At 55.1% G+C, this 21,709-nt stretch overlaps 1 protein-coding gene across 1 annotated transcript in view; it reads right to left on the minus strand.

Moving 5' to 3' along the window:
• PLEKHH1 (pleckstrin homology, MyTH4 and FERM domain containing H1) overlaps nucleotides 1-21,709 on the minus strand; it is a 40,226-nt gene that overhangs the window by 1,971 nt on the left and 16,546 nt on the right. The window contains exons 5-27 of the mRNA XM_040641752.1: nucleotides 21,015-21,096; nucleotides 20,141-20,904; nucleotides 16,706-16,784; nucleotides 15,978-16,069; nucleotides 14,311-14,461; nucleotides 13,986-14,128; nucleotides 12,978-13,088; nucleotides 11,950-12,036; nucleotides 11,445-11,606; nucleotides 10,443-10,523; nucleotides 9,898-10,080; nucleotides 9,394-9,502; nucleotides 8,471-8,583; nucleotides 7,708-7,884; nucleotides 7,327-7,424; nucleotides 6,670-6,847; nucleotides 6,014-6,169; nucleotides 4,846-4,946; nucleotides 3,976-4,117; nucleotides 2,648-2,790; nucleotides 2,388-2,517; nucleotides 588-674; nucleotides 140-286 (exon numbers count right to left, since the gene is read on the minus strand). Of these exons, the coding sequence (XP_040497686.1) occupies nucleotides 140-286; nucleotides 588-674; nucleotides 2,388-2,517; nucleotides 2,648-2,790; nucleotides 3,976-4,117; nucleotides 4,846-4,946; nucleotides 6,014-6,169; nucleotides 6,670-6,847; nucleotides 7,327-7,424; nucleotides 7,708-7,884; nucleotides 8,471-8,583; nucleotides 9,394-9,502; nucleotides 9,898-10,080; nucleotides 10,443-10,523; nucleotides 11,445-11,606; nucleotides 11,950-12,036; nucleotides 12,978-13,088; nucleotides 13,986-14,128; nucleotides 14,311-14,461; nucleotides 15,978-16,069; nucleotides 16,706-16,784; nucleotides 20,141-20,904; nucleotides 21,015-21,096 (3,516 nt within the window). The remainder of the gene's footprint in view (nucleotides 1-139; nucleotides 287-587; nucleotides 675-2,387; nucleotides 2,518-2,647; nucleotides 2,791-3,975; nucleotides 4,118-4,845; nucleotides 4,947-6,013; nucleotides 6,170-6,669; nucleotides 6,848-7,326; nucleotides 7,425-7,707; nucleotides 7,885-8,470; nucleotides 8,584-9,393; nucleotides 9,503-9,897; nucleotides 10,081-10,442; nucleotides 10,524-11,444; nucleotides 11,607-11,949; nucleotides 12,037-12,977; nucleotides 13,089-13,985; nucleotides 14,129-14,310; nucleotides 14,462-15,977; nucleotides 16,070-16,705; nucleotides 16,785-20,140; nucleotides 20,905-21,014; nucleotides 21,097-21,709) is intronic.

A 21,709-nucleotide genomic window follows, 5' to 3' on the forward strand; every position in this document is an offset into this window, starting at 1 on the left:
ATTATAGACAAGACCAAAGTTTTACCTGGGGCAGGGCCCTTCTAGAGTACGGTCATAACCCAGCTTCCTTCCTTAACTTCTAGCCCACCTCCTCACACTAGAGATCCAAGTAACATGTTTTAGCAGCTGTCAGACCCACCTTGGGAGCAGCCATCCGGAAGAGCAACTTCTCAATGTGGCCTTTTCCAGAGCTCTGGTCTGGAATGGATCTAATCACAAGCATGAAGTCATCCCGGCAGCCACCAAAGGTCATTACTGAAGAGTAGGGGTAAGTGACGTGCACTTGCTGTGAGAAGAAGCCAGTCAGTTCTGGGGAAACTTCCCACCTGCCTCCTGAGCTGAACCAGCACCCCTTGTCTCTTCTAGGCACAGGGAGCCTTAACCAGAAAGGGAGAACTTGGAAGTGGTCCTAACTTGGAGATCTACATCTTGAATGTCTACAAGCTGTGTCTAGACTAGAAGGCAGCAAGGCTTGGGTGGGGTGGGTACAGAAACCATGGTCACTTAGCTCAGGCCTTGGAGTCCAGAGAGGAGCAGAAAAGAGTTCAGGAGGAGGGGTCAGAGAGCCAGCCCTCATTCTTTCGTACCATAGTGTTGTGGTCCAGGATGCTGACACCGTCCTCATTCACAGCAATCCACACCAGAGTGCTCTCCTTGGAAGACATTTGTGCAGGCTGGGGAAACAGGAAAAGCCCATCAGACAGAGCCACGGCTAGGGACGCTCAACCGTAAGAGCTTTCTGAGGAAGAAGGCACATCCAGGACTCTGCTAGGCAGTGATTTCCAACCTTTGTCTCGTCTTAGGAAACATGAAAGATGGTATTTGCACAGCATGCTGAAGTAAACACACAGAAGACATCTGGCCTTGGGGCTCTGGCCACCTAATTACAATCTTGAGCGGGGAGGAGCACCCACAGTACACTGGTTGGGAGGCTTTGTGCTGCAGAACAAGCCCAGCCCGGCTGCTCGGTCATGGGCACGGAGAGCGGGCTGTGTACCCCTAGTGCTCACAGGCTGACAGCATTCCACCTATAGTCCCTCCTGGCTGAAGTGCATCTTGGTTCAGCCCATTTCCTAGGGGCCGCGAAAGAAACAGGAAAGCAAGAATGCAATCTTACGGGCTTTAGGCTCTACTAGTGAGAAAAGTGGCTATTTGGTGGACAATTCCTAGAATGACTAATTTTCACTGCCACAGTTGTAGTAGGGCAACCCAGATTTCCTAGCTGTCCTACCCAAAAGGCTGGGGAGAGGGACGGATATGTCCTCATTTTCAGAAGCTTTTCCCAACCTACCAGACTGAGGAGGTCCCAGGGTCCCCTGTTATATGCCTTTATAACACCCTGCTACTTCTTTCTTAAGCACTTATGACAGCTTGTAAAATAGCTTACATGCGTATTTAGGGAGAGACTATATATGATTATTTGATTAACATGTACCTCCCCTACTAGATGGGGAGCTCCACAAAGGCCGGGGCGGTATCTGATGTGCTCGTCTCCTGCAATCTCAAACAGTGCCCAAGACCTAGTCGCTCAACAGTTCTTTCCTGAATGAATGAGTGAATGTCCACTGTCTGATGTCTACCGTCAGCGAACAGGATCATGATCCAGCTTTGAGGACAGGATACTCTGATTACAAATAAAGTTTATGCACACCAGACACCAGGCCAAGAAAAGTTCCAGCTGAAATTACTACTGGCCACCTGGGCTTCATGCGGGTGAAATTAACTGTTGCCTGAGTAGTTAAGAGTCTCCTGTGGCCACGCTAAGTCAGTAGATATATATTCGTTTAGATTATATATTGTTCTTTTACACTTGTTAAAAAACGAAAGTATTCTTGAGATGGTTGTCATGTCAAGTTTGAACCCTTGGGTGTGAATTAGTTGGTCCTATATTTTTTCTTCGGGGGTTGCACTGAGAAAGAAGTTAAAAAGGAAAGATGAAGGGATGCCTGGGTGGCTCAGTTGGTTAAGCATCTGCCTTCAGCTCAGTTCATGATGCCAGAGTCCTGGGATCAAGTCCTGTATTGGGCTCCTTGCTCAGCGGGGAGCCTGCATCTCCCTCTGTCTGCTGCTCCCCCTGCTTGTGCATGCCCTCTCACTCTCTGACAAATAAATAAAATCTTGAAAAAAGAAAGAAAGATGTAGGTTACCCAGAAATCATCCTGGCCCAAAAGCAGTGATCGTAACTCTGCTCTGGACCATGGAAAGCGGAGAGGCCAGAAACGGGTGGGGAGGTAGCTCCCTCTGGTGGTTGCTAGTGTGTAGGCAGGCCCTGCAGACTGGACTGGCTCAAACAGGACCAGATGTGGACAGTAGATTGAGGAGAAATTTCGGGCATGTTCCTGAGGGTGTGGTAATCACTCCTTGCCCTGGAAATGATCGGCACGTACCTGAGCAGCAAAGAGCTTAGCACCAAAGAAAGGCCATTTCCGGGCCACTGTCAGGTAGATGCGGATGCACTCAGGAGGGGAGCAGCCTTGCAGGGCTGTCCACTTTGTGGTCAGCAGATCTGCCAGGTGCCTGGTTTGGATGGATGGAGAGAAATGGGCCAGTGAAGCGCCAACAGGTTTTCATGGCAGCTCTGAGGCCTTCCCCAGCCCTACAGCCGCTGCCTCCCCACGGCAGCTCTCTCCGAGAGCTTGCAGCCTACCTCAGCTGTTCAGGAGGTGCCCCGTGTCTGTAACGCCTCGGGTAGAACCTGTCTAGGACCTGCTGGAGGTGATGCTGAACCTTGGCAGGGGGTGTGCTCCCAGGGCCTGGTGGGCTGGGCCTCTCTAAGTCCCCATATTCCACCTGTGTTGGAAGCACATGGAGGGAGCAGTCATAAATCTGTAGGTAGATGGGCTGGGGCCGCTGGAGAGGTGAAATAAACCATCACTTCATTACTTCATTGGTAGGGTGGATGGATGTGAAAACACTTCTTGTGAACAGACCCCTCATCTCAAGTTTCACAGACACTAGAGAAACCACCTTATGGTCTCCTTGAGGATTATTTACGTCCACTTTCCTTTTGCCGTGGAGGTTAAGTGCCTTATCCAAAGACACAGGTAATTAGTGGCAGACAAAGGAAAACTAGGGATCTTCTGGTTTCTAATCCAAACATAGGAGATTCAGGACTGAAGGTGCTACAGACTCTACAGTACTGCAGTGTTCCAAATGTGGCCTTGGGAATCACACACTCGGCTTAGGTCCCAGCTCTGCCATCTGCTGGCCTTGAAACCCTGCGCAAGTTACTTAAATTCTCTGGGCTTCAATTTCCTCATCAATTACGTGGGGATAAGAACTAACTGGGATAATACATATAAAATACTTAGCAGAGGACCCTCTATAGAGTATTCAGTAAATGTTTATTATTATAAAGGTCAACTATTAATTCCCCTTCCTCTCCAGCACGTAGATTCAGACCCTTTCTCAGGGGAGCCACGAGGGCATCCCAGATATCTTTGGCAAGACTGCCTCCTAAAGGTAATAGGGAGAAGAGTCGAAGTCTGAATGCATGTTTCCCTTCCTGATTCTACTTACGATGTTTTACAGCTGTAAGTACAAATTTTATCACATCCATTGTGTGATATACATTATTTCACTAGCATACTTAGTACAACCCTGTGGGGGCAGGCAGGGAGGCATTTTTGTTTACTGTATACAGAGAAGGAAACTAAAGCATAGACCACAGCAATGCCTTGGCCAAGATCTCACGGCAGGAAGGTGGCTAGCACTCAAAGGTAGGGCTCTGGATTCCACATCCAGAGTTCGGCCTGTGATCTGTGTCTGCAGTGAAGGGCTCTGATGGTAAGGAGTCAGCTTCCCTCCACAGCCAGAGACGGCCAGAGACGGTCAGAGACAGCCAGAGACTGCCGGGCCGCCCTCCCCTCAGGAACCACAGGGTCTGGAGTCTCCTGGTTAAGGCTGTGTGCTATGTGCCCCCGTGAGTCCTAAAGCTGGTGCCCCGATCCTCCCAATTCCTGAACAGAACCTCACCTGGGCCATCAATGCAGCCATTTCAAGAGCCAGCTCCTTGTTGACAGGAAACCTCCCTGCCACTATCTCCCCACTAGTCTGGGAGGCGAGCAGCAGCCGCTCCCGCTCCGTCTCCCCTTTCACTTGACTCCGAAAGTACAGCCTACAGGGAAGACAGTGAGAAGAAGCCAAGACTCAGCTGGGATCCCAAATGGATGAGGTCATCTTGGCATCTGTTTATCTTGATTTCCAAAGAAAGAAACTACTTTTTTTATACCATCTGTGAGCCTATTTTCTATTGCCTCCAAAAAAATTTTACTAAGCACAACACAGGGCCAATAACAGGGCCATCGGTTCTCAAAGCAACAGTGGCCCAGGGTACGCCTGACAACAGTACTGCCCACCGGATCTGCTGAGGGGGATCTGCTCCCTGGAATCACAGCTTTGTAGGGAACTGGAGAAGTTCAAGATTCCAAGAGAATAATGGAAATTATTTGCCTGGAGACAGATCTGGGATGGGATTTTCTTATCCAAATAGACAAAAAAAAATCACGATTTCTTCTACATTTGCTGAAATTGTTACAGGAGCTATTTATTCTTGAGCCTTAAATACCTAGTGCCCATACAAAATTTCGCTCTTCTAATGTAACCCGTGCAGCCATCCCACAGGGTTGGTCTGTTTTCTTGGCAGGGGTGTGTGTGTGTGTACATGCAGTACAGGGACCGAGAGCCTGAGCTGCCCAGGGTCTCACAGACGATCACCAGAGCCAGCCTGGGCCACCCACTAACGTCCACAACACAGTGCCGTCTCTGTGGACGTGCTCTCTGTCCAGCACAGGCCAGCTGGTGGGAGTGATGAGGTGCCCCCCCGCCCCGGGCGGCGCTCTGGACCTGTTCTTGTACATCAGCTTCACGACACGTGTGCCACCCTCAGCCTTGCCAGAGTGCAGCTCCTTCAAGGCTTGCTCCCACTTGGAGATGGCATCACAGATCTAGAACAGGCAGGAGAGGACAGTCAGAAAAGGCCCTGAAGAGGGGAACAGGTCCCACCGGGGGCAGGACTCGGCAGAGCAGCGGGCCAGAGTCAAGTGACTGTCCTCCATCAGGAGGCTGATGTGCAGGCCTCATGCACCTGGGACCGGAGGGGTCTTACAACCACCCCACAGTCAGCGGTAGAGCCCTGGGCATGGCGTGAGCACAAAGCATGGGATGCTGCCCCCCATTGGCCTTGACACCTGAGGGGGGCTCCCTGGAGGCTAGGCAGGCCTCTGTCAAAAACCGTGGCCTCCTATTACCAGCTCCATTTCCCTTCCACCGAGCACCATTCTCTTCCACAAGTACACCCAGAGGCCTACTGTGTAACCGAGCCTTGCAGATACCCAGACATTTGCCAAGAGGACGCACGGTATTTCCAGGCGATGGTAAAAGACCATAGGAGCCTTTGTCCCGTTGCCATAAAAAGAGCAGACACGGAACCAAAACCCTCAGACACATCAATGCTACAACACATTCCCACACACACTCAACATTCCCCCTGGCACTAATCCCAGACCACAAGCAAGGTAGGTCTTAAATCCCATTCGAGGGCCTTTTACTTGTGGATGTGCCACACAGATCTACCTGCTTAAAATGTGGCGGAACCCATAAGCACAGCAGAGGCCCCGGCAGACAGGGCAAGAATGAGCTGCAGCGTACAACACACTTCACTGGGTCCAGGTGGACGGCCGTCTAGCTCTGCGTGTGTACAGGGACGAGTGCCTCCGTGTCCCTCCTACACCACGCTGAGAAGCAGCTTCTCCCCCCAGATACTGCACAGCCCCTTGAGGGTAGAGGGGACATGGAGATGGAGATGTTCTCTCCAGAGACAAGGGCAAAACCAACTTTTCTCTGCCTGTACGAGTCGGTTTTAGGATGCCAGGGGGAGCACCGTGGGCTCCCAACCTAACAAGCTGTGGAAGAGTAAGGCACCCGCCAGAGGGGTGCTTTCCCCATCGCCCAAACCCCGAAGCCTGGCGGTATCTCAGGAGGGGCTCAGCTGGCCCGGCAGGGAGGCCGTCACCTTGATGCTCCCCTGCAGGCAGTGTTCCAGGTCCCTGCCAGAAGGATCGTCTGTGAAGAGGGCAAAGCCAGAGTGGGAGGACTTCCTCATGCCTGTCTCTTGGTTCAGACGCTGGAGGAACTCATCAACTGTGGAGGAGCCATCAAAACCGACCACCTGCACAGGAGAGGGGTTAGTCCCAGAGGACACCTCCTGAGAGGGGCTCGTTAGGGCTAGCGGCGGGGTGTGAGTCTGGGAGGTGGAAAGGCTTGGCTGAAAGGAGCAAGGGTAAATGCAAAAGCCACAGGAAGCCGGTTTCCATCACGCGCAGAGGGTGCGAGCTTCGGGGACAAGCCCGCCTGCAGTAGGCCGAAACCAGCAGCAATGCTTTCGGAGGCCCTTTGTCATGCCACTTTCTTGGTTTCCGCAGCGGCTTCGAAAGATCTACTTTCCAGGTGCCAAACAGTGAAACACTTTTGCAATTCAAGCTGCTTTCTCACTCCACACTGGTGCTCGTGGTCCCACCCCCACCTCCAGATCCCGGCCTGTCCTTCTGCCGGTCCGCCCAGAAACAATCTGCCCGGCCCAAGGAGGTTTGGTACACTCCTGGCCCAAGGTGCTCTCTGGGCTAGGGATAGGAGAGGGCGGAGGAGTGGGAGCCCGCGCAGCTTCCTCACCTGGTAAGTCCCATTGGCGAAGTGCACGGGGATGCTGAAGGGCGAGGAGTGGTGGAAGGGGTTGCGTAGCAGGATGGACACCACTTCCATGCGGGACGGCCTGGCCTCCCGCTCCCCAGTCTGCAGCGTCCGCTCCACGGCCCGCTGGCAGTAGGTGGCATACTGGCCAGTTTCATTTCTAAAGAGATGGGGGAAGAAAGAAAACAATCCCAGGGAATCCGCTCATTCCTGCTACCTTGACCCCTTGGCTGCCGACCCTGACCCAGACAAGACCAAATCTGCAGCGGGGCCGGCAGAGAGAAAAGCCCCGAACGCTCTGGTCTGTGGTGTTCATCTGTCATTCAGGTCTGTCTGCGGCAGGTGGCTCGCACAGATATTTTCTCCAGAAGCCAGAAGAACAGGGCCACAGACCAAGAAACCATGGGAATGATCTGGGGACACCCACAAAGCATGCATGCATACACGGACTGGGGTGCAGAGCAGCCCAGGCATGCCCACGCCTCCCCATGCCCATTCACGTACATGGCAACGAGCGAAGTCTCTGTGACCGCCGTGCAAACCTCAGGGGCAGGGTGATCTGGTCCATCCCGGCCCCCTACCGCCCGCCTCCCCATGCCATGGGCAGCAGGAACGGCCCCGAAAAGGACGCTCACTCACCTGGGATCTGCGTGGCGCTGGAGCTGCTGTTTGACATACCAGAGGAAGTGGTGCTGAGGCAGGAAGAGTGGGGCACACAGAGCCAGGAGCTGCCAGCACTGCGGGGGGCACAGACAGCATGGGGCGGGGGCCAGTTCCGCAGCACCACCGGCCTGCATAGCCCTGAGCCACCAAGCCCTCAGTGCTCTCTAAACTTCTGCGGCTGCCAAGCTGGCCAACCCAGTCAGGCTTCGTCCAGAGCAGAAATCACACGACCTGACCAGCACAGCCGTACGGAGGCAGCCCGCTTCCTACCACCCAGTCCTCTCCTTCCACCTTCCTGCGTCCTGGGCAGCCCCCGCCAAGGGCTCCCAGCGGCTGCTTTGCCCCGGCGCTGCTCACCTGCACGAGGGAGCACTTCTGAGGTGGGCGGCAGCTGGTCTGCTTCATGAGCTGGCAGTAGATCTCGCTCTGCAGCTCGGGGTGGGCAAGGCAGACCTGCAGGGCCGCCTGGGCCAGAGACACGTGGTAGTCCACCGAGGCTGCTTCCACAGGCACGTTGATGAAGAGCTGGCAGGACTGGCCGGGAAATGATGGTGGGCACAGGCAGACCCACAGCCCCTTGGTGAGTATCCTTGGTGACAGTGGGCAGACCGAGCCGTCCCCCTGGGCTCCAGGGAGGCTCCGGTTTACAGCGGGCAGCCCCTTCTAAGAGGGAGCACTGCCACTGCCCGCTGAGAAGGCTACTTTGGGATAGAATCGTTCCTTCTTTAAATGTGTCCATTACATAAGCAAGACATTCATTTTTTTTAAGAGAATATTCAGACAGACACAAAGAACATTCTAAAAGAGGTCAGACTCTCTCAGGTTTGGAAGCAACCTAAACCTGGCCTTTTCTGCTGTTCACTCTAGGAGGAGGGGAGTTCCTCAAAGAGTCGTTTCACTGGCTCTTCCCAAGGAAGCCGTGAATGCCTCCCCGCCATAACGGACCATGGCGAGGACCTGTGGGACTTTTTCCCTTTCCCTCAGATCCCTCTGTGAGCTACCCCTAACTGCCTGGGCTCCCCCCTGGCATCGCCATGGTGGGCAAACTGCTCCGGGGAGAGCCTGGGCCCACGGCGAGGGGGCCACCTGTTGGTGGGCCTGGGCTCCGTTCCCGTCTTACCTTGAAGAGCTTGACAGCCTCCGTCTGCAGGGCCTCCGAGGGCAGCGTGGTGAGGGAGGTGTATAGCCCGTCTTTGCTGTAACACAGCATGGGGTGCCTCCAGAGAGGGGAATCTGCCCAGAGCACAGCACCGAGAGCAGCAGCAGTTACCGCTGGGGAGGGGACTTGCCTCCCACCCCCACCGCCACCCCCTCCTGGATCTGTGAGGAAAGCAAGGACGGACTGTCTGGATCCACGCGACGCACTGGGTTTGTGTCCACAGTGTGGGGCACACAGCTGTGCACCGCCTCTAGCACGCTCACGAGCGTGGCTCACAGGGACGTGGCTACTGCTCTGCTCGCGGGGCTGCAACAGGGGTGAGTACGCGCGCTTGTGGGTATCTGAGCGCAAGCACGTGTGTGCAGGGGAGGCCCCTCCCTGCAGGGTCGGGTCTGGATGGAGAGCGCACATCGGCCTGACGTCCACAAGCCTCGGAGCAGCAGGGAAGGGGAGTGTGGTGTGGCCGCTAGCTCCTCAGGGTCCTGAGAATCAGGAGCGTAACGAGGACCTCATAACACCCCAGGCTTGGCTTGGTCTAATCCCAACGTGGGCTTCATTCATGGATTAACAAGCTTGAACTATTCACCAGCTACCTTCCTTCCTCAACCCTCTGCCCAGCCAGCAAAGCCACAGTGAAAAAAGTAAAACATTGACCGGGGTCACTGGAAAGTCTGTTCCCAAGTCAACTCCCCCAGACACAGCATGGTCACCTCAGTATCTTCACCAGAAACAGGGGCTCTGGAGCTTGGATGGAAATGTCCCTCCATGGCTTAGACCGTTTTAAAACAGCTTCGAGGTACAGAAATGCTTTCTTTGGGTTTCTGACCAACCGTTACCCAGCCACCACCCTCCAACCCAAGCAGGGATAGCCACCCTTGCCTTACCTGGGTCTCCCTCCCCGTCCATCAGTTTTCCAATGAGCTGTTCATAGGCAGTGCCAACCCTGGCACTGCTGCCCCCTGCAGCCACCGTGAGGTGGTACAGCCATGTGTCCTAGAAAGGGATGGAAGCCATCTGCAGAGACTGGAGTGGGAAGAAGGGAGGCAGAGCTCCGGAGAAGTTTCCTTGAAGGGGCCAAGCCCAGCGTGAGGCTAGGCTAGTCTGGCTGGCACAAGTCAAGGCCACCAGTCTCTAAGAGGAAAGACTTGGGATCGGGTGAACATGAACCCAAATTTCTAAGCTTGAGGTGCTATCTCATGGTCCCAGTGGAGAGATGCTTGTCACTGGGAGGGAATTCACTATAAGGAATAGTCCCAATCAGGGAATGCTAGTTACCAAAATGTCCAGGAAGGAAAGAAACTTGAATTTGGGGAGGTTGGGAAAGAAGGAAGGGAAGATGAGAATCACAGGACCAAGCTTGGCCGAGGAGGCCCAGCCCCCTCTCTTACCTTTTCATGCTTGGTGCCAATGAGGAGGTAGGTGGGGCTGTGCTCTGGGGGGTGGATCACCAGGGTGCAGTGGGAGGAGAGCAACCGCCTGCTTCCTCCAGCCTCGTAGTCCTCGTCTGAGTCACAGGATCGATCTACTTCCTCTACGCGTGCGTCCCGCACAGACAGATGGCCCAGGGGTCGCTGTGGACAGGAGACTTCCATGAATAGGAGAGCCAGCAGGGAACAGGGCAGCCTCCTCTCTCTGAACCCTCAGGCCCTGCTGGGCTGGGAATCATGGACATGGTTGGGTCACAGAAAGAGGGGGGTTAACTATAGCTCCCTGGCTGAGGCTTGCCTGGAGAAGCACAGACAGACCCCACGGGTGGAATCTGTGGGCTGTGCACACTGGCCATTCAGGCTACAGGGATCCAGCCAGCTTTGTACTTGTGGTGGCATGAGGCAGGGTTGATGGAAAAGCTGGGGCCTTCCATCAGGACATGGGGCCACAGGAATGTGGTCTGGGGAAAGCAGAGAGTGGGTGCTGTCAGGAAGCCAGGAAGTACCTTGTCCTCATGACTTCGATAGTAATAGAAGGTTCTCCCAACAAGAGCACACCAGACCAGCTTGGAATGGCCATGTTTTACCTATAAGACAGAAATTAAGACCTCGTGATTGGAACCAGGTAATCCCAGAAGTAAATCCAGGACTGCCAAAGAGAAGCCAGAGGAAGGCAGATCTCAAAACCCCTGGTCAAACTCAGGTCCTTAGTAGAGATGCCACCCAGACTCCCTACTAGCAGGACTGGGCCCTTTCACGTGGAGGGTTCGTGGTGTGTACCCTGTGACAGCCCATCCATCCTTGCACCACACGCCATAAAGACTAACCAGGCCAGTCAGATGTCCTGTCCCAGGAATATGGACACAGCTGTCAGGATGCTGAGAGGGAGGGCAGGGCCATGCCCGGCGGACTAAAGCCCCCAGGCAAACGTAAATCATGAGGGTGGCAGGAGACTGACACGAGCACAGACTGAATGCGGAGGCGGAGAGAGAGCCAAGAGCACCGAGCTTGCTCACACGTGGCTTTGCTTTCTCATGGCGTTCTGGCCTAGTTCATGTGCTTTCTTGTTAACTTCCATTTTCTCGAGGTTAACAGTACTTCTCTGCTCCTTATAGCCAGAAGAGTCCTAACTCAAACACCTTTAGGGCAGGCCTGGGATCTGACCTCTTTGAGTGGCCACCCCTACCTCACCCACCTCATGGCTTCCACTATTCATACTGAGGCACGGCGGGCGCAGGTGCGGGGGAAGCAATTCCTAATGACCTCAAAATAGGTCCAAGACGTTCCTTTCCCTCCTGTCCCAACAACAGTTGTGGTACTCACAACCCTGATCTCTGTGTTCATTCACGGACACTCTGAGTGGTCAGACGTGTCTGAGGCCCACAGGCTAACCCGGTGAGCCAAGTCCTGCAGACGGGCTGTAAGGAGGGCCGCCCTTAGGCGCCTGGCTCCCCTGCCTCTCGGGAGCTCGGGAGGCCCGCGTTCCTCCCCACCAGCCCGTCCCCTACCTTGGTCAGCCAGCCCTTCACAGCGGGCTTGGTGCCACCCCGCGGCAGGGCTGGAGGCCCCACGGCCTGGACCTTCAGCAGGCTCTGCAGTACTCGGACCCACTCCTCCAGCAGGCCTGGTGAGTCCGCTGTCAGGTAATAGGTTTTCTTCTCAGAGATAAGCTGTGGGGGAGAGATCAGGGGCAGGGAGACGGCAGGATGGCATGCCAGGGACTGGGCTCTGAGGGGGCACAGATCCCTGAACCCACTGGGCCTTCCTTCCTCCCACCCTGGGTCTCCCTCCCTTCTTTCCCTTGTTCTCTTCCCCCTGTCTCTGCTACCTTCACTCTGTCTCGCACATTCGGTCTCTTCTTCCCTCCCAGTACTCACAAATTAGGGTCACATCCAAGTGTGGATGTGATGTCTCTCACACATGCTCATTTTGCCCCAGCTTTGTTTCCATCATAGTCCTATCCAAACCCAGCACCTCTTCGTCTAAACCGCTGGCTGCTAGGAGCCCACCCACCTGGAATGTCTGTGCACCCTCTCCTCGAACAATTTGGCAACGGGAATTCAGTTCCACTTGACCCTGAGGTTTCCGGATGACATCGCTCTGTAAAGACAGGAACGGGCAGGAACACGGTAGGACCCTTCCCAGAGCACATCATTCTCCCTCAGATCTTACTCCAGGCCACAGGCGAAGGGGAAAGTGATTCCCAAGCTTTCCTGGGCTATGGTATGATTGGTAACTTGTTCTGGATCCTGGTTCTGGCTAAATGGAGCAATGATTAGAGAGAGACATGGGTCCATGTGACCCCAGCCTTAAAAAAGTATAGATTGAACCTTTAAAATTAGGTCAGAAGCCAATCACGTTATTCTGAGCTATAAAGTCTTTAAATTTTTCTACTACATTCTTCATACCAAGTGTGGCAAATAAGTGGCATACCTATCACCATTCCCCTTCCCAGTGCACCTGCACACCTTACTAACCAATCAGAGCATGCCCACTCACTGAGTGATACGGGTCTGGAATCCTCAACAGCCACTGACCACTGGCTGGAGTTGTACAAGAGACATGGCCTTTTCACTTTCTTTAAAACATTAATGTTGGTTCCCCAAGGAGGTCCTGTCAAACTAGATCTCAACATCCAAGGCTCCCTAATCCCAAACTGTACAGGAAGGAGGTGGAGGAGGTGATGGGCTCTCTGTTAGAACCACCCAGATAATGTGAGGACAGCCTGGAAACAATTCTTTTACAGGACTAGGAATTAAAAGAAATCAGCTTCTGAAGTAAGAAGGAATCACCAAGCCAACTCATCTGGAACTGCCTTTGACGGCTCTGTGCCTGATTTCACTCCAGGAACCCGTGACCAGCCTCAGGGTCCCGTGTGAGGCTCAAAGCCCTGGGTGCCCAGACAGGCCACCTCTCCCCACCTGCCAGACCTCTGCCCTCTGGCCGTGGGCCCCACCAACCCTTCTTCTAGCCCCCGCTGCACAGTTCTGAGTTTGGGCCGGGGCCCTTTTGACTACTGTCCTGGGGGAGGAGGGTCTCACCGGGGACTTGTAGTACATAATCTGTCCCTGTCTCAGGACAAACCAGCGCCTCTTCCACGTCTTTACCCGGCTCCCCATTTTTAGCAGGTAGCCCGACTTCTCCAGTGACTCCTGCAGGGGTGAGAGGGTACGGGGGCGGGGGGGAAGAGGAGTGGACAGAAAGGGGGAATCACTTTGGGTTTGTAGATGTCACACGAGCCAAAATGGCCCACTTGAGTTACTGCTTTGTCATCAATTAAAAACAAATTTTTGAGTACCTACTAGATGCATTTTCAGGGCACTATGCCCTGCTAAGGGTTCAGACAGAACTAGCATAAAGCAAGGTGGCCCTGCCAGGGGCTGCATGAGGGAGAGGCTGGCCAGGGAGGGCTTCCTGAAGAGCCAGATCCAAACTGGCCTTGGAAGGAAAAGTCAGCTTCCCTTCAAAGCCACACCAAGGGGAGGAAAAGGCCACTGTAGGCAGCAGGAAGGGAGAGTGAGGTTTGGGGAAGAAGGGCACATCAGCCAGGCTGGGGCAGAGGCCTAGGGAATGAGGGATGTGGGTCTGCAGCACGACTCTAAGCCTCAGGCTTCTTATCCAAAAAAATGGGGTCCTTGTCCTGAGAGGATGGTGAGGACACATGGGACAAAGCATGAAGAGCACTGAGCATGGTGTGGGGTGCTTGGTAAGAACCCTGTAAATGCCCGCTCTTGGCATTCCAGGATGGGAACACATGGAAACGCCTGGGGCCCGGTGGGCCGCCATGGGAAAGCCTACTGGCTACTCGTGGGTTGATGAGGAGCTCACTGGGTGCTCTCTCCTTCTTCACAGGGTCTGTGTGCACCTGACTCGGTACCTGCCCACTGCCTACTCCCTGGCGCCGCACACATGTCGCGGCCCCCGTGGCCCTTGGGCATTCCCCAGGACCCCTCGTCTCCGGCTGAGGGCTCCAGGCAGACACAGCCTCTGCTGGAGGCTGCCCCATGCTGCCCTGCCTCAGCCCGGGGCGGCCCGTGCTCCCAGCTCACCCTGCCCAGGCCCGGCCCCTCGCCGGAGAAGGCTGACGTGCGCTGCAGTTTGTGCTCTGGTTCCGAGTAGTCGCTGTCCAGCGAGCAGGCGTCCGGGGGGATGGCGTAGTCACCCTCGGAGCTCAGCGAGGACATGGACACGCCTGCTGAGGGAGGAGGAGTCAAGGGCCAGGGGCTGCAGGAGCCTTCCTCCCTGACCCAGGACCTCTGAGTCTGGAGCTGAGGGTCACAGGCACAGATCAAGCAGGGGCCCTGGGTAAGCCCGCGCATGGGAGGAGGCATGGGGCTGCTTCTGCCCCGCACCCTCCCAGTCCCTCCTCTGTACCTCTCTTTATGGCCCGGGGGCTGCCCAGTCCGCTGGTCTTCCTGGACTCACAGCAGGGGACTGAGGTTCGAAAACTCGCCTGAGAGCTGCAGTCATCATCGGACCCAGAGGATTCGTCCACAAAAGGCACAGTGCTGATCTGCGTGGCTCTCTGCAAGACAGGCGCCCTCCCCCACTCCAGCTCACCTTGCAAAACACAGCCCTTCCTGTGGGCACTGGTACTCCCACTCACACGGCCTGTCTGGGGCACGTGGACGCCATCACCCCCCTGGGGCACTCTACAGACAACCATTCGGTCTCCACCTTACTCTCCCGTCCTCACCTCCATGCTTCCCCTTAGGCCTCCCGCCCACACACCATCCTCTGTGGTCCCCAAAGGAACTGGCCCATCTAGGCCGAGTACCCAGCTGCTGTGACCCTTCCTCCTGCCACTAGGGGACCAGAACGCCACGCAGGCCAAGCACAGATAGGAGCTTTAAACGTGTGCGGATAAGGAAACGAGAAGCCATCTCAGTTGGCAAACATTTAAAAAGACTATCTCAACGTTGGTGAAAGTGTGGGGAACGAGGTGCTCTGTAGCCTGATAAAGCCTTTTAGAAGGTAATTTGGCAAGACCTGCCAAAATGTAAAATATGCCTATCATTCACCCATACATTTCCCCTCTAGAACTCTGTCCTCCGGAAATACATACACGTGATACTTGAGTGCACAGAGATGCGTTTGTGCAATGATATTCATCATGACAGTGACTGCAGAGAAAAACAGAGATGGGACCTAAACTGTCCATCAGTAGAGGGCAGGGTAAGGTAGTTATGGGGCATCCACAGCAGGGGTACCAGACAGCCCTAAGAGGGGAAGCAGAGCTGTGCACGGAGGTGCAGCTGGGAGATCTGACTCACGGTCGTGCGAGCAAGCAAGGGACGGAAGGACATATACGGTGTGATCCTCCTTGTGTACACACGCACGCGTGTGTATGTGTGTGTGTGCCTGTGTGTGAGAGACAGGGACAGGGACACAGGCAGGATCTGTCAGTGCACTGGTAAATGCAACAGAGAGCCTCACAGAATAAACACCAAACCACGAATGATAGTTGCCTCCAGGGTTAGAAATTAGGGAAAAGTAACGTGAAAGAAAATTTCACTTTTGGCTTTTTGATTCTTCTTTAAAAAGTTTCACAAAGTATTACTGTTTTGACCTCAAAAACCAATAACAAAAGGAGACAAAAATATGTATGAAAACATTATGCTGCGGTTACAGCTGATTTTTGTTAAAAAAGACAGAGATACGAAACTAATGTAATACTGTGTGCTCAAAGAAAAACCCGCAGAGATATTATGAGAGTATACATAGGAATATATGTTTGAACACATATGAAATATTCTGGAAGGAGTCCTCCCGGGACAGACGTGAAAAGATGGGGAAGACAGGTGAAGCAGCAGTGGGTCTAACATTTACCTTTTCACTTTGCCCATGATCATACGGATTCAAATTTTTGTAAACATACAGTTTTTATAATAAAAATCTAATAAATACTAAAAATGACATATATATGGTAGCCGAGCTCCCTGCCCAGAGTTGTGTGTGTGGAAGCCTGACCCACTCGAGCCACTACATGGAGAAGGGGCCTCCTGCATAGAACACGCCCACCTCGGACAGCAGCTTCTTACCCCCTTCAGGGCTGTGTAGACAGGCACGGTGACATTCTTGTAGACAAGGCCAGAGAAAGGCCCAGGGGACGCAAGGGCAGGAGGGCTTGAAGCTGGAGGGGATGGGGAAGAGGGATGAGATTAACTCGGGTGCTGTAACTCACTTGGGGGACCTGTGGGAGGCAGAGACCTGGGCAAACTGAGGAGGAGTTCCACGTAGACAGTGTTCCCTGAAAGAGCACTCCAGGAGACAGATGGGGTGGCAGTCCTTAGCATGGGGGCCAAGGACTTCTTTAGTCCCACCCTTGCGAGGTGAATCACCAACTGTGTGACTCTGGAGCTCACATCCTGGGGGCTTCAGTGGCTGGCCAGCTAGCTTGGGAGCCAAAGGGTAGGGATGTGGTTCCTTCAGGGGGCTCATCTAAATCAAGGCATGGGGGGGGGCTCTCCGACCCCTAGTACTGGGCACTACAGAAGGGAAGCCAGTGCAGGTGGGAGGCTGAGCTAGAGAACCCCACTTCTAAGGCCCCTTCCAGCTCCGTAATTGGCTACAATCCGGTTCAAGGCCACGCCCACCCTGTAAGCCATAAACTAAACCTGCACAGCTTCCTTCTCCCTCCTCGGTAGGTAGCCCGGCTGTGTGATTTCACTGAACCTCACCTGCTGGGGAAGGAACGGGGTGCTGGGTGTTCCTAAGAGTCTCCCTGCATGCCCACCCTGTCCAGCACGTGGGCTCCCTGGGGACTCACCGCAGCAGGCGGCATTCGTTCTGGGAGATGCATCCGAGAGCCGCATGCCAGCCGTGGCCACAGCATAGATCCGGCTCTCCTGGAATGGAAGGCCCCAGAGTGTCAGAGCCCAGTACGGAGCCCAGCGCAGCCCCTCCTGGGTGTGGAGGGCAAAGGATGGCTGTGGACGCAGGTGTGCGTCCAGGCTTGGCCAATTACAGGTGGGGTAATCCCAGGCAAGTCATATCTGAGCCTCCTCTTCCTCACCCCAAAAGTGGGTTAACACGCACCTGTCACAGAGAGCGGACGCCGGGAATATAATCAGCATCCAACAGATACGCATCCCTTCTAGTGCCCCCACCCTTCCTGTTTCTCTGAATCATACCCATTGTAGAGGCCCTGGGTCTCAGGCTCTCACCCCTCGAAGCTGGGGTGTTGATAATGAAGAGGTGGGAGCCCCACGGCAGGGGCTCGCCCTTTTCTAAGCCCGTTGTTTGGAAACTGGGACAGTTTTTCCTACAGTAACAACGTGATGTTCATGGTTCAGCCCAACCTACAAAGTCTGCCTAAGCTCGCCTAGGACCCTGAGCCCCACTGTAGAAGACACATGGATGGGAACCCCCACCCTCAACTCCCCCGTTACCTAACCTCAGCATTCCTGGGTCTGAAGCAGGCCCACAGGCCTAGGGAGCTTTGCTAATGGTTTTGATCAAACAACCCAGAGGCCCCACCTGCGCTTTTCCCACCCTTTTCTCCACTCAAGGTAAAGGGAAACAAAGACTCCCCTCAGGGGAGTCACAAGGACGAGGCAAGGTGGGCCTAGCTGGCTCAGGGAGGCAGCGGGGCTGGGGCCTGGGGCTGGAAGGGCTGCGGGGTGCTACCGGGGTGTCCCCCAGAGGGGAGCAGCAGTTCTGGGTACGTGGGGGAAGGAGGGCTGGGTGGGACCTCCCCTGAGCTGAGCAGAGGGATGGGAGGTAAGAGAGACAGAGGGGCAGCGAGGAAGGGGGTCCCTGGAGGGGATTATTCCTGCTAGTGCTGCTCATAGAATTCAGCCACAGGCAGCCTCTAACTTCACAGAGGATATGCAAGCGATGCTTGTCGGATTTAGGTAAAACAGACGTGGGAGTGTTTCACAAAAGTTATCCACTGCCCCGCTCACGAGGTTGCTTTGAGGATCAACCAAGAAAGGGCTCTGCACACTCTGAACTGGCAGATGGGTGTATGCGCCTCCCTCTGAGAGCTGTCCGCCTCTCCATCCCCGGTCTTGCTTTCCCCTCAGATGGTCCCTGCCCAGCGGGTCCCACCTGAGAAGAGAGAGTGGGCACCTATCGAGGTTTCTTAGGCGCGAGTTGCGATGAAGATTGTGAACAGGAGGCAAGTCCTCCTTAGCTGGTATGGCCAACCGCTGGGTCCCGGGGCCCAGCTGAGAGCAGCGAGGGCCTGTGGAAAGACCCGACGCCCCTTCACACCTTCACCCCCACAGCTCAGCTGACGTCACATGGGGAAAGCGTCGTCCGAAGCATCGTCTAAAGTATTCACTCCCTTTTCCCCTGGGTCTCTCTTCCCCTCCCCTCAACCCACACCCAACACGTGCAGGCAGAACACAAGAACTCCTCTGAGCCATCATGGCGGACGGCTCTGTTTTGGCCAAACGGCAGAAGTGAGCAGCACTTCTCTCTGGCACCCCCTGCTGAGGCCCCCTTGCCCGGATGCCCCTCACTGCCCACCTCTGCTTTAGGGTTCTAGAGGGTCTGTAGTTACAAGGCAACAATGAAAGAGAAGAGGGATGGTTCTGATGGTGGTCCAGCCTGGCCTGGCCCTTCCCTCCTTTCCAACATCCTCTCCACTGCTGCCCCGCCTGCCCCTGTGCTCCTTCCCTGCCCGCTGCCCCTCCACCTCACCCTTGCTCTCTGGATGGCAGCACCTTGTGAGGTGTTCCCACGACCCCCGGTGCTTCAGGGACAGGGCAGCAGCATAAGGCCTCAAGACCGGCCCAGGGAGGCCTAGCAGGCCTCCCCCAGACCCCACTCCCAGGCGTGGCTGTGTCTCCAGCCATCCGGCCCCCTTACGGCCATCAGCGCTGGTCAGCAAGCACTGCTAAGGACGTGGCCCATATGCTTGCGGTGCTGAGGCCGCCAGCACTGCAAACAGAGCCCCCGCAAGGTGCTGCTGAAAAGGCAGGTCTCCCAGGCAGTGGTGAAAATGAAAGGCGGTGTCACCCCGAAGTACGCCCCCCAGAACCCCTTTCCCTTGTGCTGCCAGGAGCCAGACACACAGACGTCTCCCATCACAGCATCATCTGGGGGTCTGAGCACAAGGAAGAAGCAGACATCTGCTCTATGATGTCCCCTAAGCCAGAAGGTTAGAGCCGGGCCTGGAGGCAGCGGGGCCCACCTTTAAAGCCTGGCTCCTCACTAGCGGCTCCATGACCACGGGCGAGTAAGCAAGTCTGTGGGGACAGCAGTGCCCCATCGGTAACAGGGGACAGCAGCTCACGGCTCGCACAGATGCGGGGTCCTGTGCTCGTGCTGGGCCCCGAGCTACACGCTCTTCGCCCTGCATCTCATCTCACCCTCCACACTGACCTGGGCAGCCGTATCCATGTCCGTCCACCCCCCATTTTCATTTTATTTTTATTTTTTGAATATTTTATTTATTTGAGAGAGAGAGAGCACAAGCAGGGGGAGCAGCAGAGGGAGAGGAAGAAGCAGGCTTCCCGCTGAGCAAGGAGCCCGATGCAGGACTCAATCCCAGAACCTTGGGATCATGACCTCAGCCGAAGGCAGACGCTCAACCAATTGAGCACCAGGTGCCCCTCCCATTTTCATTTTAAGTGTTTATCACGGAAAATGCCAAAGAGACACAAAAGCGGAAAGAAGAGAATAAAGAATGACCTTGCGTAGCCATCACCCAACTCTGCGAAGACTGACGCATGGCTGGTCTTGTTTCCTCGGGGTCCCCAACCCCAGATTGCTGATTCAGAGGCAGTGCCACCGGCCATCACGTCCTTTATCCAATATTACAGTAAGGAAAGGCTCGCAGACAACAGCAGCCAGCACTTTCTGTGAACCACGACTGCAGGTGCTCCCTGCCACCTCACACGCTCCCTCCTCACAACCACCCGGTAAAGCAAGTACTGTTACCCCATGTCACAAAGGGGAACGGAGGCTAGGAAGAGGTTTAGTAACATGCTCAGGGTCACATTCAGCAAACCCTAGTGGTTTGATTCGGGGACCTGTGCTCCTCACCAGCGCACTGTACCCCCTCAAAGAGTGCAGAAGATTAGATGAGAAAATGTGCCCCAGGCGCCCAGCTTGGTCGGTGGCACAAGGTCACGAAGGGAGAGCCAGCCACTGTGCAACCACTCCGAGTCCCGGCTCTGGCCCTGCGAGTCTGCGCCCCACGAGCCGCTCTGCCCCCCTACCCCACCCCCCCGGCAAACAAAGTGCCTCTTACCCAGGATGGAAACCGGTGCAGAGGCGGCGTGGGGGGTTTGCTGCCCAATTCCACTTCCTCCCACTCGGCTCTTCGGGCCTTCGGGCTCTGTCTATCCTCCTCCTTCTTTCCCGCTGGGGGCGGCTCCTCCACCTCCATGCTCTCCGGTGCCTCCCGGGGCCTGGCTCGGGCCTCGGCCTCAGGAAGGCTGGAGGGATGGAGGGCTGACAGGGTCCCCATCTCGATGCTCACCACGTGGTTGAAGCACCCAGGGCCCACCTGGGGCTGACTGTGGTGCCGCTTGGCCAGCTGGATGCTGTCCCGGGGGGTGCTGGGGACCCGCACCTTTGGGAGGGTCAGGCTGCAGCCCAGGCTACCTTCCCTGGCAGAGTTCTTTGTCCCAGGGAGTGTCCCTCCCTGAGCGGTGACCAGGCCCTCCCCCCAGGAAGCCGAACCATGTCTATGGGTGCAAGGCTTCATGCACGGCCGGCAGGGAGAGCCCTCTCTTCCGAGAGGAGGTGGGAGGGTCTTGGCCTCCGCTCTTTCCCCAGGATGGACCACAATGGAACTAGACTTCTCCAGGGAAAGTCCTGCTTTAGGACCAGAGTCCTTGCTCTGCAGAGCACCCGGGGAAGGTGCATGCATAGCTGCCTTCAGGGCACCTTGGGCCTGGGGACCACTGTCCTGCCCTATTGGCTGCGTCCCTGGCCCTGAAGGGGCAGAATCCTGCTCTGGGGCTTCCTGGGGGTTCAGCAGCAGCTTCCCGGAAGGTGCCATCTGAAGAGCTGTGGTTGGGGGAAACGGGTATGGTGAGAGCTCCCTCAGTTCAGCGCACACCCTGACACACACACACACACACACACACACACACACACACACAGCCTGTCCTGCTCACCTGCTAGAGCGTCTTGGAGGGCTCCCACCTGCTCCACCAGCTGCTCATTACTGCTTTTCAGGTGCTGATTCTCCATCTCAAGCTGGGAAAAAGAAAAAAAAAAGACTTAGAATACTTAGCCGACAGGTTCAGACATATAATTCAAAATAAGATTAAAATCCTTTTTAAATCCAATCTTTGAAAAAGAACACTTGGGGCCCCAGCAATCCAGGGCTGACCCTCCCAGGGAGCCCTGACCTACCCCCTTTCCTTTGTGCTAACCAGTTTTGGTTGGGATAGAATTCCATTTGGCAGCCCCTGCACCGTCTTTTCTAAAATACCATTAAAAAAAAAAATTGTGAACTAGAATACATACCCAGGAAACTGCAGACCACATCAATGAAGAGCTTAGCAAATGACTGAAGTGAATGCTCATGTGACCACCATCCAGGTCAAGAAATAGGAATTTGCCAGCACGGCCGACAACCCTGGACTCGCCCCTTCCCAGTCACATGCTTCTTCCTCCCCCGGAAGGCAGCCACTCTTCTTAGTGTACCAGACTCACTTCCTTGCTTTCTGGGTTTTACCATCCAGGCATGCACCCCTGCACACATTGGCTCAGTTGTGCCCTTTTGGCATAAATGGAATTATACAATATGTACGTCTAGGTCTGATTTCTTTAACTCAACACACCATCTATGAGACCCTTGTGCACG

This window comes from Ursus maritimus, unplaced genomic scaffold, assembly GCF_017311325.1.
Source record: "Ursus maritimus isolate PB19 unplaced genomic scaffold, ASM1731132v1 scaffold_25, whole genome shotgun sequence".
Lineage (NCBI taxonomy): Eukaryota > Metazoa > Chordata > Mammalia > Carnivora > Ursidae > Ursus > Ursus maritimus.